Source organism: Haematobia irritans, chromosome 1 (assembly GCF_050003625.1).
Source record: "Haematobia irritans isolate KBUSLIRL chromosome 1, ASM5000362v1, whole genome shotgun sequence".
NCBI lineage: Eukaryota > Metazoa > Arthropoda > Insecta > Diptera > Muscidae > Haematobia > Haematobia irritans.
This window is the reverse complement of record NC_134397.1, coordinates 35,552,673-35,566,614: the sequence shown is the minus strand read 5'-3', so window position 1 is coordinate 35,566,614 and position 13,942 is coordinate 35,552,673. Positions and strand designations below refer to the sequence as shown.

General features: G+C 30.7%; 1 protein-coding gene across 2 annotated transcripts in view; it reads left to right on the top strand.

The window, feature by feature from the left end:
- Positions 1-13,546, top strand: part of LOC142220553 (protein fem-1 homolog CG6966) — a 54,362-nt gene extending 40,816 nt beyond the window's left edge. The window contains exons 2-5 of one of the 2 annotated variants that reach the window (XM_075289740.1): positions 6,417-7,378; positions 7,441-7,694; positions 7,767-8,317; positions 11,751-13,546. In XM_075289740.1, the coding sequence (XP_075145855.1) occupies positions 6,417-7,378; positions 7,441-7,694; positions 7,767-8,317; positions 11,751-11,936 (1,953 nt within the window). In that variant the 3' untranslated portion in view covers positions 11,937-13,546. Of the gene's footprint in view, positions 1-6,416; positions 7,379-7,440; positions 8,318-11,750 lie in introns of both variants that reach the window. The other variant, XM_075289739.1, reaches the window with a different exon arrangement.
- The last annotated feature ends 396 nt before the right edge of the window (positions 13,547-13,942 follow it).

Below are 13,942 nucleotides of genomic sequence, written 5' to 3'. Positions count from 1 at the left end.
CATAGCATTTTGACAAAATTCTCTATAGAAATTTGTGACAAAATTTTCTATAGAAACAAAATTTTGACTAAATTTTCTAAAGAAATAAAATTTTGACAAAAATTTCTATAGGAATACAATTTTGCAAAAATTTTCTATAGAAATACAATTTTCACAAAATTTTCTATACACCCTCAAAAAAAATCGCTTCTCTAACATATGTTCCAAACATATTTTGCAGGAAGCACATATATTATTGGATACTGCCGAAACATTAATATGTTCGTTTTATGTGAGCATATTATATGTTTGGAAGCATTTTGAGTCCAAAAATAGTATATGCTTGGAAGAATTCCCCAAAGAAGATTGTGCTCATTCCCTCACATAATTTTCACTTCCACGAAATTTTTGAGTTCTTCGCATCTTTTTCTGTAATACAAATATGCTGTTTTTTTTTCAAATGTCTATTCTCTTGGTTCCGAATATTCATTCTAATATTCAAATTAAATAATATTTAGACTTAAGCATATTAAATTTTTGGCCTTATCATGAAACAGTTTTCCGAAACAACATACAAGCGGTTTCACAGAAATTGCTCTCATTTCATTCTCTCGCTGTGTTATGTTGATATCTTTTTATTCAACCCTCCCGGTTTCCATCTCTATTTCTTTCTCTATACTAACTCTCTCTCTGTCGCTCTCTGAATAAAGTATACCAAGATATATATGTTTACTCGAAATTTGTAAATTTATATATGTTTACATTCACACATATTATTTTTATGAAATATTCATGCCCCAAACATAATATATTCTAACATATTAACATATGTCTCCCAAACATTTTGTGTTAGTTTAGGAACATTACATGTTTGTATTTAAATGTATTGTGTTTAAAAATTGTGCCCGAAACACATTTTGTTTATATCGGAACATATGAAAAACATATTTTTCTAACAGTGTAGACATACAATTTTGACAAAATTCTCTATAGAAATAAAATTTTGAGAAAATATCCCCACAAAAATTCCCAAATTTATGGAAATTCCCCCTAAATCCCCAAGTCCATAACTCAGAAATTTCGTCCCCCCATTCACGAAAAAATATCCCCAATTTGGGGAAAAATCCCCAATACTGTCAACACTGTCTCCAAAGGTAGCATATTATATTGATATAAGATCGACCTAATAAATACGGTAAAATTACTTAAAATTGCATATACCCTAAATGTTAACACTGACATCAATTTTACAAAATTATCTTAATTTATGGCATTATTATCACAACATACAACAATTTATTAAAGAGAAAAAATCCAGAAATATACATAACTCAAGGTATTTCACGTTGACATTTTCAAGGTGTTGCAACAGTGTCGAAATGACAACACATCCCAATAATTTAAAAGTGTTCTTTGTTGTCGATGTAGTATGTCGTCGTAGAACCCTACTACACTTGCTCGAGATTCTAAAAATATTACCTTAAAATTTAACAATAGCCAGAGCAACAAAAAAAATGTAAAAAAGAAGAAAACAAAAATCTCATACCAAATACATAAACAACATGTGATGCGATCGAGAAAAAGCGAATTTTTTGGGTTTTCAAAAAAAAAAGAAATGAAAAGAAATGCAAATTTCCTGGCAAATGGGAAATCACTTCAACCATTTAATTCTTGGATGACATACAAAATCTCCTAGGGTTATAATATTTTGATTTTTCAATAATAATGTTGTTGTATTACAGACACAAACAAACATTACATTATGATTTAATCGAAAAACGTTTTAAATAAATAACTATGGCGTATTTGACTTTGAGAAGGTGGTGATAGGAACAACTCTCACTTATTTATTTATTTATTTTTTTTACTTCTAAAAATATTGTAAACATCAACTATTACTTTTCAAATTACAAGACATCCGTATCGTAACAGGAAATATTTTAATAATTTTTTTTTGTTTCTACATTGCTTCATTGCATAGTTCAAAACGGCATCTATAGTACATCTTAATCTGTGTTTGTTTATTGCTATCAACAACTTTCAAATTCTGATTTATTTGTTGAAAATTGTAAAATATTCAACATTTCACAGTTTACATTCACTTGTTGAATGTGGCTTTATTGAAATTCGCTACAAATTTATTCCGACGTTGAAAATTAGGTTTATTTCTCATATTTGTCCAAACAAATTGAAAAATAAAAAAATTAAAAACGATAGCTACTTTTTGAAGAAGCTTTGATTATAATAAATTTTGAAGGGATCAGAGAATTTGTTTAATATAAAAATATTTCATTATTCAGAAACTATACATTTTCCTTGTAACTGCATGAAATTTTCAGAAAAATTCTTGAAAAATCATTATAAAGAAATAAATGCACATTATTAAAATGGAAGTAAAATTGTTTTATTGCAGAAATCTTCAATAAATAGAAATTCATTAAATACAAAAAATTGGGAAGAGAATAGAAATTCATTCATTATAGGGTTCACTTAATTTTATAAAAGTTTACTATAGAGAAGTTCGATTGTAAGACCGTGACCAGCTTATAAATTAAAAAAATCTAAATTTAAAAAAAAAATATTACGAAAAAAATTAAAAATAACATAATTTAAATGTTAAAAGTTTCTCTAGGTCTTGCCATAATTTATGGTGCCGATAAAACAGTTCATCGTATACAAAAATGTTATTAAATAATCGTTTATCATTCGATTGTGTACATATCTAAGACCATTAAAAATTTAAAGAACTTGAAAATTTAAATAATTGTATTAAAAAAAATTTTAATATTGGAAATTAAAAATAACAAAATAATTTAAATGTTAAAAGTTTCTCAATGTATTGCTATAATTTGTCGTGTCGATAAAACAGTTAACACCATTAAACAATGTTACGGTCGTTTATCATTTCTGAGACCATTAAAAATTTAAAGAACTTGAAAATTAAAATGTTTACAGTATTAAAAAAATAATAAAATAAAAAACAAAATTAAAAACATTGCATTTTTTAAATTGCACATTTTATTTCGTTTGTTTTGATAGTTTTTTTTATTCCTGAAAAAAAATTAATTTTTGTGACCGCCACTACACTGAGCCCATTAAAAATTTAAAGAACTTGAAAATTTAAATCATAAAAATAATAATATGTTTACAAAATTAAAGAAATCTGAGACTATTAAAAATTTAAAGAACTTGAAAATTTAAATAAATCCAAGAAATCGAAATATTTGTACAGTATTACAAAAAAATATAAAATATTGGGGAAATTCAAAGCATGACATTTTTTAAATTGCATTTTTAAATGATTTTTTTTTTGATTTTTTTTAATTCCTAAAAAAAATAATTTTTACTTTTTGTGACTGCTTCTATACTCAACGTAGTACCAAGGATGAGAAACCGGCTATTGAAAATTTTAAGAAAAAATTAAAAAAATTTAAATTTAAAAAAATAAAATGTTGAGAAAAATTAAAAATCTGAATATTAAAAAAATATAATTAAAAAATAATTTAAAAAAATGTACTTTCGATATCGACCTTTCACTCAACCAACTACTTCTTCCTAGTGGAATTTTTTTTGAGATTTGAGAACACAAAAATCCCATGTTTTTTTTTGTGATTTCGTCTTTGAGGAGGTCCATTAGTCGCTGTTGATTTTGTCTTCACATTCAGTATTAAATGAATTGTTCCTTTTGGTACCAAAACTAAGGTACAAGTTTCCCAAATTCGAAAAAAAATTTTCACCTTGATATGTAACTTTTCCAACGAATATGAATGAAAATTTCGTTGTTTTAATGAAGAATTCATGAATTTCAGTACATTTACATGTTACGCTAAATTGTAAACTTGATTACATTTATATTTTATGCTAAATAGTACACTTCAGTACATTTTTTGTACAATTGTACTAAATTTATTTATTTATTTTATTTTAATATATATGTAACCAAGACCCTAAAAATAAAAAAAAATCTTAAAACTAAACTAAGTAATAAATATAAATATACAAAACAATGTATCAAACAAAGAAATACATAAAGCAATTAGTCCTGTCTAATATTATGAAAAGTACCATTTTTGGGTCTAGAAATACGAAATATTCAAAATTCTGCCTTATTGTGGGTCTGAAAATTCTGCGTTATTGTGGGTGTACATTGCAAGACATACTATTCCCGAATATTCCATATATCCGTTAGAAATATGCTAAATGGTACACTATAGTGCATTTTTTTATACAATTGAACTAAATTCAATTAAATCTTCCCATTCATTATTCGGAACTATACCAGTTAATAATTTTTGTAAGTACGAAAATATTCAGACGTACTATTACAAACAATTTCATCTATGTTGAACCTTCCGTTTGATATATACTAAATGGTACACTTTAGTACATTTTTTTCTACCAAATTTTTGTACTAAATTCAAATAATCCAACCTCATATTCTACTATAGCATTCTCCATATAAAAAACATCTTAGATTATCGTCCTTATGTTAAGTAAAATCGCATTTTAGGCGCACTGCTATAATGATTGCGTGTGCTGGCGGGGTGGCCTACTATTTGGCAAGCAAGCAAAATTTTCAAAGTAAATTAATGACCTTCAAATTTTTCTAATACGAAATACCACGCTAATAGACCAAAGTTTCCGCGACAATAACACCTTTCGCCAAATGTTTGTGCGTATTTCGATTTTCACATGCTTCCGGCGGCTGCTGGCGAATTTCGTCAACTTAATCTAATGATTGCACCATACACAAGCATCTGATTGACTACTATTAAGTGGACAGATTAAATCAACATATTATGGTACATATATACGTTTTTCCACATGTTCTTTTATAAGAACTATGCCAGGCCTTTACTTTTGAGACATTTTATAATGATTTTATGAAAATTTTGAGTTTCTTTGCGTCGACGATAATATTTTTGTCTGAATAGATATATAGAAAATTTTAAATCCAAAAGCATCGGATTTTTTAAAAATAAATAAATATATAATAAAAACCCAAGCTACTTTTTATTTTATTATGATTTACCCAAATAAAGGCCTTTTCTAAAGTCGATTTGTCCCTTTTTCCCGGAGGTGTTTTTTCCATCGACTCAGGAATTCCTAAGAAAATGGTCTCTGATGAATCATTGTTATTAATTTTTTTATCAAAATTTATTCAAATAATTAGCATATGAATGGAATATAGAATACTAGTATAGAAAGTAATATAGCAATTGATTTTTGATGCAATATATGTAGTCATTCAGGTGATACGTGAAATTTATTATGTTTTTTTATTATGTTTTGCCTGGCTGAATATAAGTTTCTATAGGAAAACTTTAATTCGCCTTGGCTGAATACAGTTTTCTATAGGAAAACCTAGATACAGCCTGGCTGAATTCGGTTTTCTATAGGAAAACTTTAATTCAGCCTGGCTGAATACAGTATTCTATAGGAAAACTTAAATACAGCCTGGCTGAATACAGTTTTTTATAGGAAAACTTTTATTCAGACTGGCTGAATATAGTTTTCTATAGCAAAACTTCGATTTAGCCTGGCTGAATACAGTTTTCTATCGGAAAACTTTAATTCAGCCTTGCTGAATACACTTTTCTATAGGAAAACTTTAATTAAGCCTGGCTGTATACAGTTTTCTATCGGAAAACTTTAATTCAGTCTTGCTAAATACACTTTTCTATAGGAAAACTTTAATAAGCCTGGATGTATACAGTTTTCCTATAGGAAAATTTTAATTCAGGCTGGCTGAATATAGGTTTCTATAGAAAAACTTTAATTCAGACTCGCTGAATACAGTTTTCTATAAGAAAACTTCAATTTACCTTGGCTGAATAAAGTTTTCTATAAGAAGTTTTCTGTAATAAAGTTTTCTGTAATAAAGTTTTCTATAATAAAGTTTTCTATAACTTTAATTATGCCTGGCTGAATACAGTTTTCTAGAGGAAAACTTGAATTCAGCCTGGCTGAATACAGTTTTCTATAGGAAAACTTTAATTCAGCCTGGCTGAATACAGTTTTCTATAGGAAAACTTTAATTCACCTTGGCTGAATAAAGTTTTCTATGGGAAAACTTTAATTCAGCCTGGCTGAATACATTTTTCTATAGGAAAACTTTAATTCAGCCTGGCTGAAAATAATTTTCTATAGGAAAATTTTAATTCAGCCTGGATGAATACAGTTTTCTATAGGAAAACTTTAATTCAAACTGGCTGAATTAAAGTTTTTCTCTAGGAAAACCTTAATTCAGCCTGGCTGAATTAAAGTTTTTCTCTAGGAAAACCTTAATTCAGCCTGGCTGAATACAGTTTTCTATAGTGGCACTTTAGTTCAGCCTGGCTGAATTAAAATTATTTTCATATAATTTCCATTATTATTTACTCAACTAATAATTGACTTCAACTAATAATTTTTGGGTTTTGATTTTCTCTTTACAGAGTGTTCTCAATGGCAGATCAGCTTCAGAGATTTCTATGCTAATCGCATCTAAACTTAATGGAGCCACACCTTTGGTCATATCCTGCCGCAATGGACACAGCGAAATTGTAGAATATTTATTAACATGGTGTCAGGCAGATGTTGAACAAGTTGGCTCCGTCAGCTTTGATGGCGAACCAATCGAAGACGCCCCACCACTATGGTGTGCCTCAGCTGCCGGCCATCTGGGCATTGTGAAACTTTTAGTTCGACATGGAGCAAATGTCAATAGCACAACACGAACAAATTCAACCCCTCTGAGAGCGGCATGTTTCGATGGCCATTTTGAAATAGTCAAGTATTTAATACACAATGGTGCTGACTTTGAGGTGGCAAATCGACATGGACACACGTGCCTAATGATTGCCTGCTACAAGGGACACTTTAAGATTGCCCAGTATTTGTTATCGCTCAAAGCGAACGTGAATCGTTGTAGTGTTAAGGGGAATACAGCTTTACATGATTGTGCTGAATCGGGTTCATTGGAAATTTTGCAGTTACTCTTGAAACATGGTGCCACAATGGAAGTGGATTATTATGGTATGACACCGCTGCTGGCAGCCAGTGTAACGGGCCATGTGCCCATTGTTGAACATTTGATTACCTTGCCTTGTGTTACACGTGAAAGTCGCATCGATGCCCTAGAGCTGCTGGGTGCCACCTATGTGGATAAGAAACGTGATATGGTTAGTGCGTTATCATTGTGGCGACGGGCCATGGAAGAGCGTAATCTCGAACCGAAGATACCAAAAAAGGTGCATGAACCCATAGCTGCCTACGAGTATGTGACTGAAGTGACCACCATAGAAGATTTGGAGGAGCTTGTCTTGGATCCGGACGAAATGCGTATGCAGGCATTAGTTATAAGACAAAGGATTCTGGGACCCACACATCCTGATACAAGTTATTATATACGCTTTAGGTAAGTGCATGAGTTATCAAATTATTTCGAGATATTAATGCTATTTCATTGTATACTTTCAGAGGTGCTCATTATGCCGACGCAGGTCGTTTCGATCGGTGCATTGATCTTTGGACGTATGCTTTAACTATGCAACAGAAAATTCTACCACCTCTAAGTCCTATGACCCAATCATCTTTGCTATCCTTTGCCGAACTCTTTAGTTTTATGATGATGGAAGCGGGCCGTTTATTGCCACGTGGTCGTGTGGTACCATCCATTGAGGCCTGTGACATGTTGATGATCTTCAATAAGGCTGTCATTGAGGTTGAGCGAGGTTTGTCCAATTTTCAAAAGCAACAAATGTTGCAATCCGCTGCTACCGTCTCCTCCTCCTCCTCACTTACAGGACAAAGTTGGTCGATGGAACAGCAGAAGAATACAACCTCTGCCTCTGAGCAACAGCAACAACCAAACCATCATCATCATCATCACCAGCAGCAGCAACAAGAGCCACAAACTGTCTCCTCCTCCGCATCATCTTCATCATCATCCGCTTCAATACATGATTGCAATAACGATCCAAATGCTCTGAGTCGGGCCCTTGTCAGTGCTTTACACATTGGTTGCTTATTGGCTTGGCTTATAGACGATGAGAGTTGTTGCCCCAATATGCGAAGAGAAATTTTAGTGGCTCTCTACAAATTGAATCGTCTCAATGTTGCTGTAAGATCTGGACGCACAGCTTTACATTATGCGTGTTATCGTGAAGGTACCTTAGTTGGCCGTTATCCAGCTTGTCAATTTCCCTCCCCCTATTTGGCTAAGGCTCTACTGGAAGTTGGAGCAGATCCAAATGCGACAGATGATCTTGGTAATACTCCATTGCATCTGGCAGCTTTAGTATATGCCAAATGGCCAAATATTGCAACGATTTTGTTGGATAACGGAGCTCATATAGTAAGTATATTTCGAAGACTCGAGAAGACAAGTAGAATTTTTCTGTCATTAGGCTTTATTAACGAAACAATACGTTTTATACATATAGCTTTTATAACATTCACCATAGGATGGGGGTATACTAACATTGTCATTCCTGTTGTAACCACGGTTGGTAGATTTTTTACTGTATGGTAGAGTTCTTGATGTTTTGGTAGATTTTGCAAATAATTCCTCTCCGACTAAGAGGTACTTCTATAGAGTTATTTCTATAGAAAATTTTGTCAAAATTTTATTTCTATAAAAAATTTTGCCAACATTTTATTTCTATAGCAAATTTTATCAAAAGTTTATTTCTATAGATATTTTCATAAAAATTTTATTTCTATAGAAAATTTTGTCAAAATTTTATTTCTATAGCAAATTTTGTCAAAATTTTATTTCTATAGCAAATTTTGTCAAAATGTTATTTGTATAGCAAATTTTGTCAAAATTTTATTTCTATAAACAATTTTGTCAAAATTTTATTTCTATAGAAAATTTGTTTTAAATTTTATTTCTATAGAAAATTTTGTTAAAATTTTGTCAATATTTTCTGTCTAAATAATTAAAATTCAAAATTTTCTGTAGAATTAAAATTTTGTCAATATTTTCTATAGACTTTGTCAAAATTTTATTTCTGTAGAAAATTTTGTCAAAATTTTATTTCTATAGAAAATTTGGTCAAAATTTTATTTCTATAGAAAATTTTGTCAAAATTTTATTTCTATAGAAAATTTTATCAAAAGTTTATTTCTATAGATATTTTTATCAAAATTTTTTTTCTATAGAAAATTATGTGAAAATTTTATTTCTATAAACAATTTTGTCAAAATTTTATTTCTATAGAAAATTTTGTTAAAATAAATAAAATTTTGAAAATCTCGTCTAAATAATTAGAATTCAAAATTTTTTATAGAATTAAAATTTTGTCAATATTTTCTATAGAATTAAAATTTTGACATAATTTTCTATGGAATTAATAGTTTAGCAAAATTTTCTATAGAAATAAAATTTTGTCAAAATTTTCTATAGAACTAATATTTTGACAAACTTTTCTATAGGAATATAATTTTGACAAAATTTTCTATAGAAGTAAAATTTTGTCAAAATGTTCTATAGGATAAAAATTTTGTCAAAATTTTCTATAGAATTAAAATCTTGAAAAAAAAAATTCTATACAATTAAAATTTTGAAAAAAAATTCTATAAAAATAAAATTTTTACAAAATTTTCTACAGAAATAAAATTTTGACAAAATTTTCTATAGAAATAAAATTTTGACAAAATTTTCTATAGAAATAAAATTTTGACAAAATTTTCTATAGAAATAAAATTTTGGCAAAATTTTCTATAGAAATAAAATTTTGACAAAATTTTATTTAGAAATAAAATTTTCACAAAATTTTCTATAGAAATAAATTGTTGCAAAAATTTTCTATAGAAATAACATTTTGACAAAACGGAGCAAAATTCATCCGATCCTCTCTAATTACCATGCGGAAAATTGGTTTATATCTTCTTAATTATTTATATATAATTTATCAAGAACTAAAGGGGTTACGAGGGTAGCTTTTTATATTAAGGGATTATAGAACAAAATCAAATATTAATCATCCAAAATCTTTTTTTGTTTTTCAAAATACTCCCCATTTTTTGAACCAATTGGTGAAGGACATTTGCCACTCTGATTGAGGTATCTCCAAAGCATGGATTCTGAACGCATCAACCTCTTCTTTAGGTCTCGAAAAACATTGACCTCTCATTTTATATACAGTGTAGTACGGGGATAATCGATGCCAAGTCAAGTCTATACGATGCCAAGTCAAGTCAAATCGTTGCTTTGAAAGCTAAATGTAGTCGTATGAGCCGATGTGGAGCTCGGCTTGTCGTGGTGAAGAGTGATTCGACTTCGGCTGTTGGTTTTCCTGATTTTGTGGACAAATGGTTGTGTATCTCACAGAATCAACTGTTCTGCGTTGTTCTAGAGATACGATTGCGACAGGTCGAAAAAAAAATGGGCGAGGATTTGTCAAGTCAGGCATATACGGAGGATGAACCATCAAATCGTTGCTTTGAATGCTAAAAAAGCCGATTGGAGCTCGGCTTGTCGTGGTGAAGAGTGATCCGACTTCGGCGATTGGTTTTCCTGATTTTTTTGGAACACAACTGGCAAAATATGGTTGTGTATCTCTCAGAATTGACTGTTTTGCGTTGTTCTAGTGATACGATTGTGACATGTCCAGTTTTTCCGAAAAAAAAGAACAGGCGAGGATTTGTTTGGAAGTAGTTCATGCACGAGGAACTTTTGTTGGATTTAGCTTACCTATACAGTCGACTGTTGTTTACTCATACGTGTAAATCCACAATTCACCACTTGTCTCGATATCATGTATCACAATGGACTGAATAGTCTAAGTGAGCCTGAATCTGAATCGGGCTGCCTCTTTAACCTATCATGGACACAAGCCTTTTTTGAGAGATTGACAAATTGTGTGGTATCCAACGCGACGGTCAAATGTTCATACAATATTGAATGTATGATGGTCCCACAAATGCATAATTTTGTCTCAATCTCACATAGGCCACGTGACGATCTTGCAATATCAGTTAGCGCACAGCATCAATGGTTTCCGGAACAACAACTGATTTTGGACGATCTTCACGAATTTCGTCTTGGAATGAAGTTACGACTTCATTCGAATTCACCATACCATAGATAAACTCTGATCCTTGACGGAGCTTCATAGCCAAAAATTGAAATAAATTCATCGATGTGTTGTTGACTTAATACACGGCGAAAGGTGTAAAAAAATTGCATGAAAATAATTCCATTTTTGGGTATAGACGAAGTTTTTAACCCTCCCATGGTAAGGTCCCTGTGGACTTTTATATATAAATCTGTCTTATATTTGATCTCAAATATGATGGTTCATCACTTCTTTTACTAATTAGTATAGATAGTCATAAATGATCATGCTTTTGACATACAGAGTTATGAAATAATAAATGCAAAAAAACTTCCACAGGGACAACATAAATGGTGCTCGTAAGCCAAAATGTTTGAGTACGTACAACCTCAAAAATGCCTAGCTTTTCGATAGAGATAGAGACAGATTTCAACATTAGGATTGCCCAATCCCGAAATATAAATGGCAACATCCGTATAGATATTTAATATGTCTTTTTTCATTCGACATAGACCACACATAGACTAACGTACAATTTAGAAGACAATTTTAGGAAATACAACTTTTACCAGTATTTAGTAGAGTATTGTATAGAGGTTCATACAATAATATAATAAAGTTGGAGACTTTTGGAGAATTACTTGTATGCGTTTCGTTCGAATCTTAAGCCATATAGACTTTTTTGTTAATCAGTTTGTAACATATTTCTCCTTTTTCTCATTATAGGATGCCCGAAATAAAGCTGGTGAAACTTTTGAATCCCTTATCAAGCCCAAGAAAATCCATGAAACAGTGAATACTCTGAAATATACATCATTAGCATGTCTAGCAGCGAAATCCATACGAAAACATAATATCAAATATCAAGGAATAGTACCCACATCGTTGTACAATTTCTTAGATATGCATTAATTTAAGTTTGTAGAGCAAAACAAAAAAAGAAAATGCAAAACAAATGAATGAATGAAAGACTTTATTGTCGTTGTCTCAGTAACTCTGTACCATGTAGAATTTAAATCTCGCAAAAAGAAACAAAAAAGGAAAAAAACACAAACAAATAAGCAATCAGCAATCCTGAATACTATATGTTATTATAATCATAACCTAAGTCTTAATTCAGTCTAGCCTTTAGCTATTACAACAAAACAACACACACAAGAACACATACCTATATATACAATAGGAAAACGAATCACGAAGTTACAATCAACGAATAAACATACAAAAAATAACGCATACATACTCATAATATATAGATGCGTGCGTGCGTATAGCAAATTCCGATAAAACGCATAGGACATCTCAAAAAAACAAAAACACGAACTCGACTTGTAAGCTCTCGCTTTAAGGAATAATAAAAGTAACGGCTTTTCTGAAACTCCAACCTTCTTTCTCACCCTCTTTTTCTCTCCAACGCATAGGCATACCCATTTCCTGAAAAAAAATCAAAGATGGGATTAAAAGAGAGAGAGTGGAAGAGAAATACATGAACCATGATTTAAGTGTGATGTTGGAGGAAGCGTTGTTTTATTATTCTAAAAAAAAAAGTGAGAGAGTCACAAACAAAAACACAATGTACATATATATTATATATCAACATCAATTTCTTAATTATATAAACACGAAATTGTCCTGTATCGTTAACAACTGTAATAACAAAAAACAACAAAGTAAACGTATTAACTGTAGATATTTCTTTGAACTGTCTTTTTAATAAGTCTATAAATAAATTTACACATTGCATATAAATATCTTCAAAATACATACACACATACCTACATATATACAACACACACACAGATGAGCATCTATCGTATTAAACACAATCATGAAAAATGAGAAACCCCTAAGTATATGCATATAATTAAATTTAATTTTTTTTTTAGCCAAACGCTTTGTGTTTCAATAGTTTTTAAGAGTTAGTTAGTGTTTGTTCACTCACCGTCTGTCTCATCTCCCCTTCTTATTAATTAAACAAAGCTAATGTAGGATTATTATAGCCTTGATCTATTGCATTCTCTGTATTTCCATTCTCCAAAAATTATGGAGAACAAAAAAAAAAAAAAAAAACAAGAAAAACTATCATTTGGTAGTGCATAGATCAAAGCTCCTTTTTAGCCATGGTATAATTGCCATTTAGTGAATGGTATATAACTACCTATAGATGACCATACGCCTAATAGTTTTTGGTGTGTGTGAAATGATATGAAGAAGAAAAAAACATAATGAAAGTAAATGAAAAATATACATATGCAACAATTATGTTTGTATAAGTTTAAATGTGTGTATAAGTTTTAAAAACAAATTAAATAATATATATATTTTTTTTAGCTTGAAAAAGTCGAATTTGGCTCCCCTAATCTGTCTTAAGCTATGGGGGAGAGCAGGCTTTTTTCTTTCTATCTATCTCTCTCACACTTTTTCGTTAAGATATCTAAAAGATAAGAAACCACTATTTAGTTTTTCTAAGGTAAAAACTATAAATTAGAATAAACATCAGAAAATATATTAAAATAAAATAACCATTGTTTTTATTTTGTATGGGAATGAGAGGATTGACTTTTTAACTTTCAACTCTTGGAGAGTAAAATATTGCTACGAATGTGACTCATTAAGGTTTTAATCAACAAAAACAAGAACAAACGGTTTTGCATGCCATTTCAGCATTTATAAATAGGGGACTCATTCAGCCTAAGCCGTGTCACAGGACGGTCGTCGTGGCGCTTGACCTATCGAAGGCATTCGATACGGTCAACCATGCCAGACTTTTCGAGGACATCGAGAACTCGTCCCTACCGACAGGAACCAAGCATTGGGTTACTAATTATCTATGCGGGCGCCAGTCGTATGTGGAATTTAGGCATAGGAAATCAAGACCCCGTAGAGTGAAACAGGGAGTTCCCCAGGGTGGGGTGATA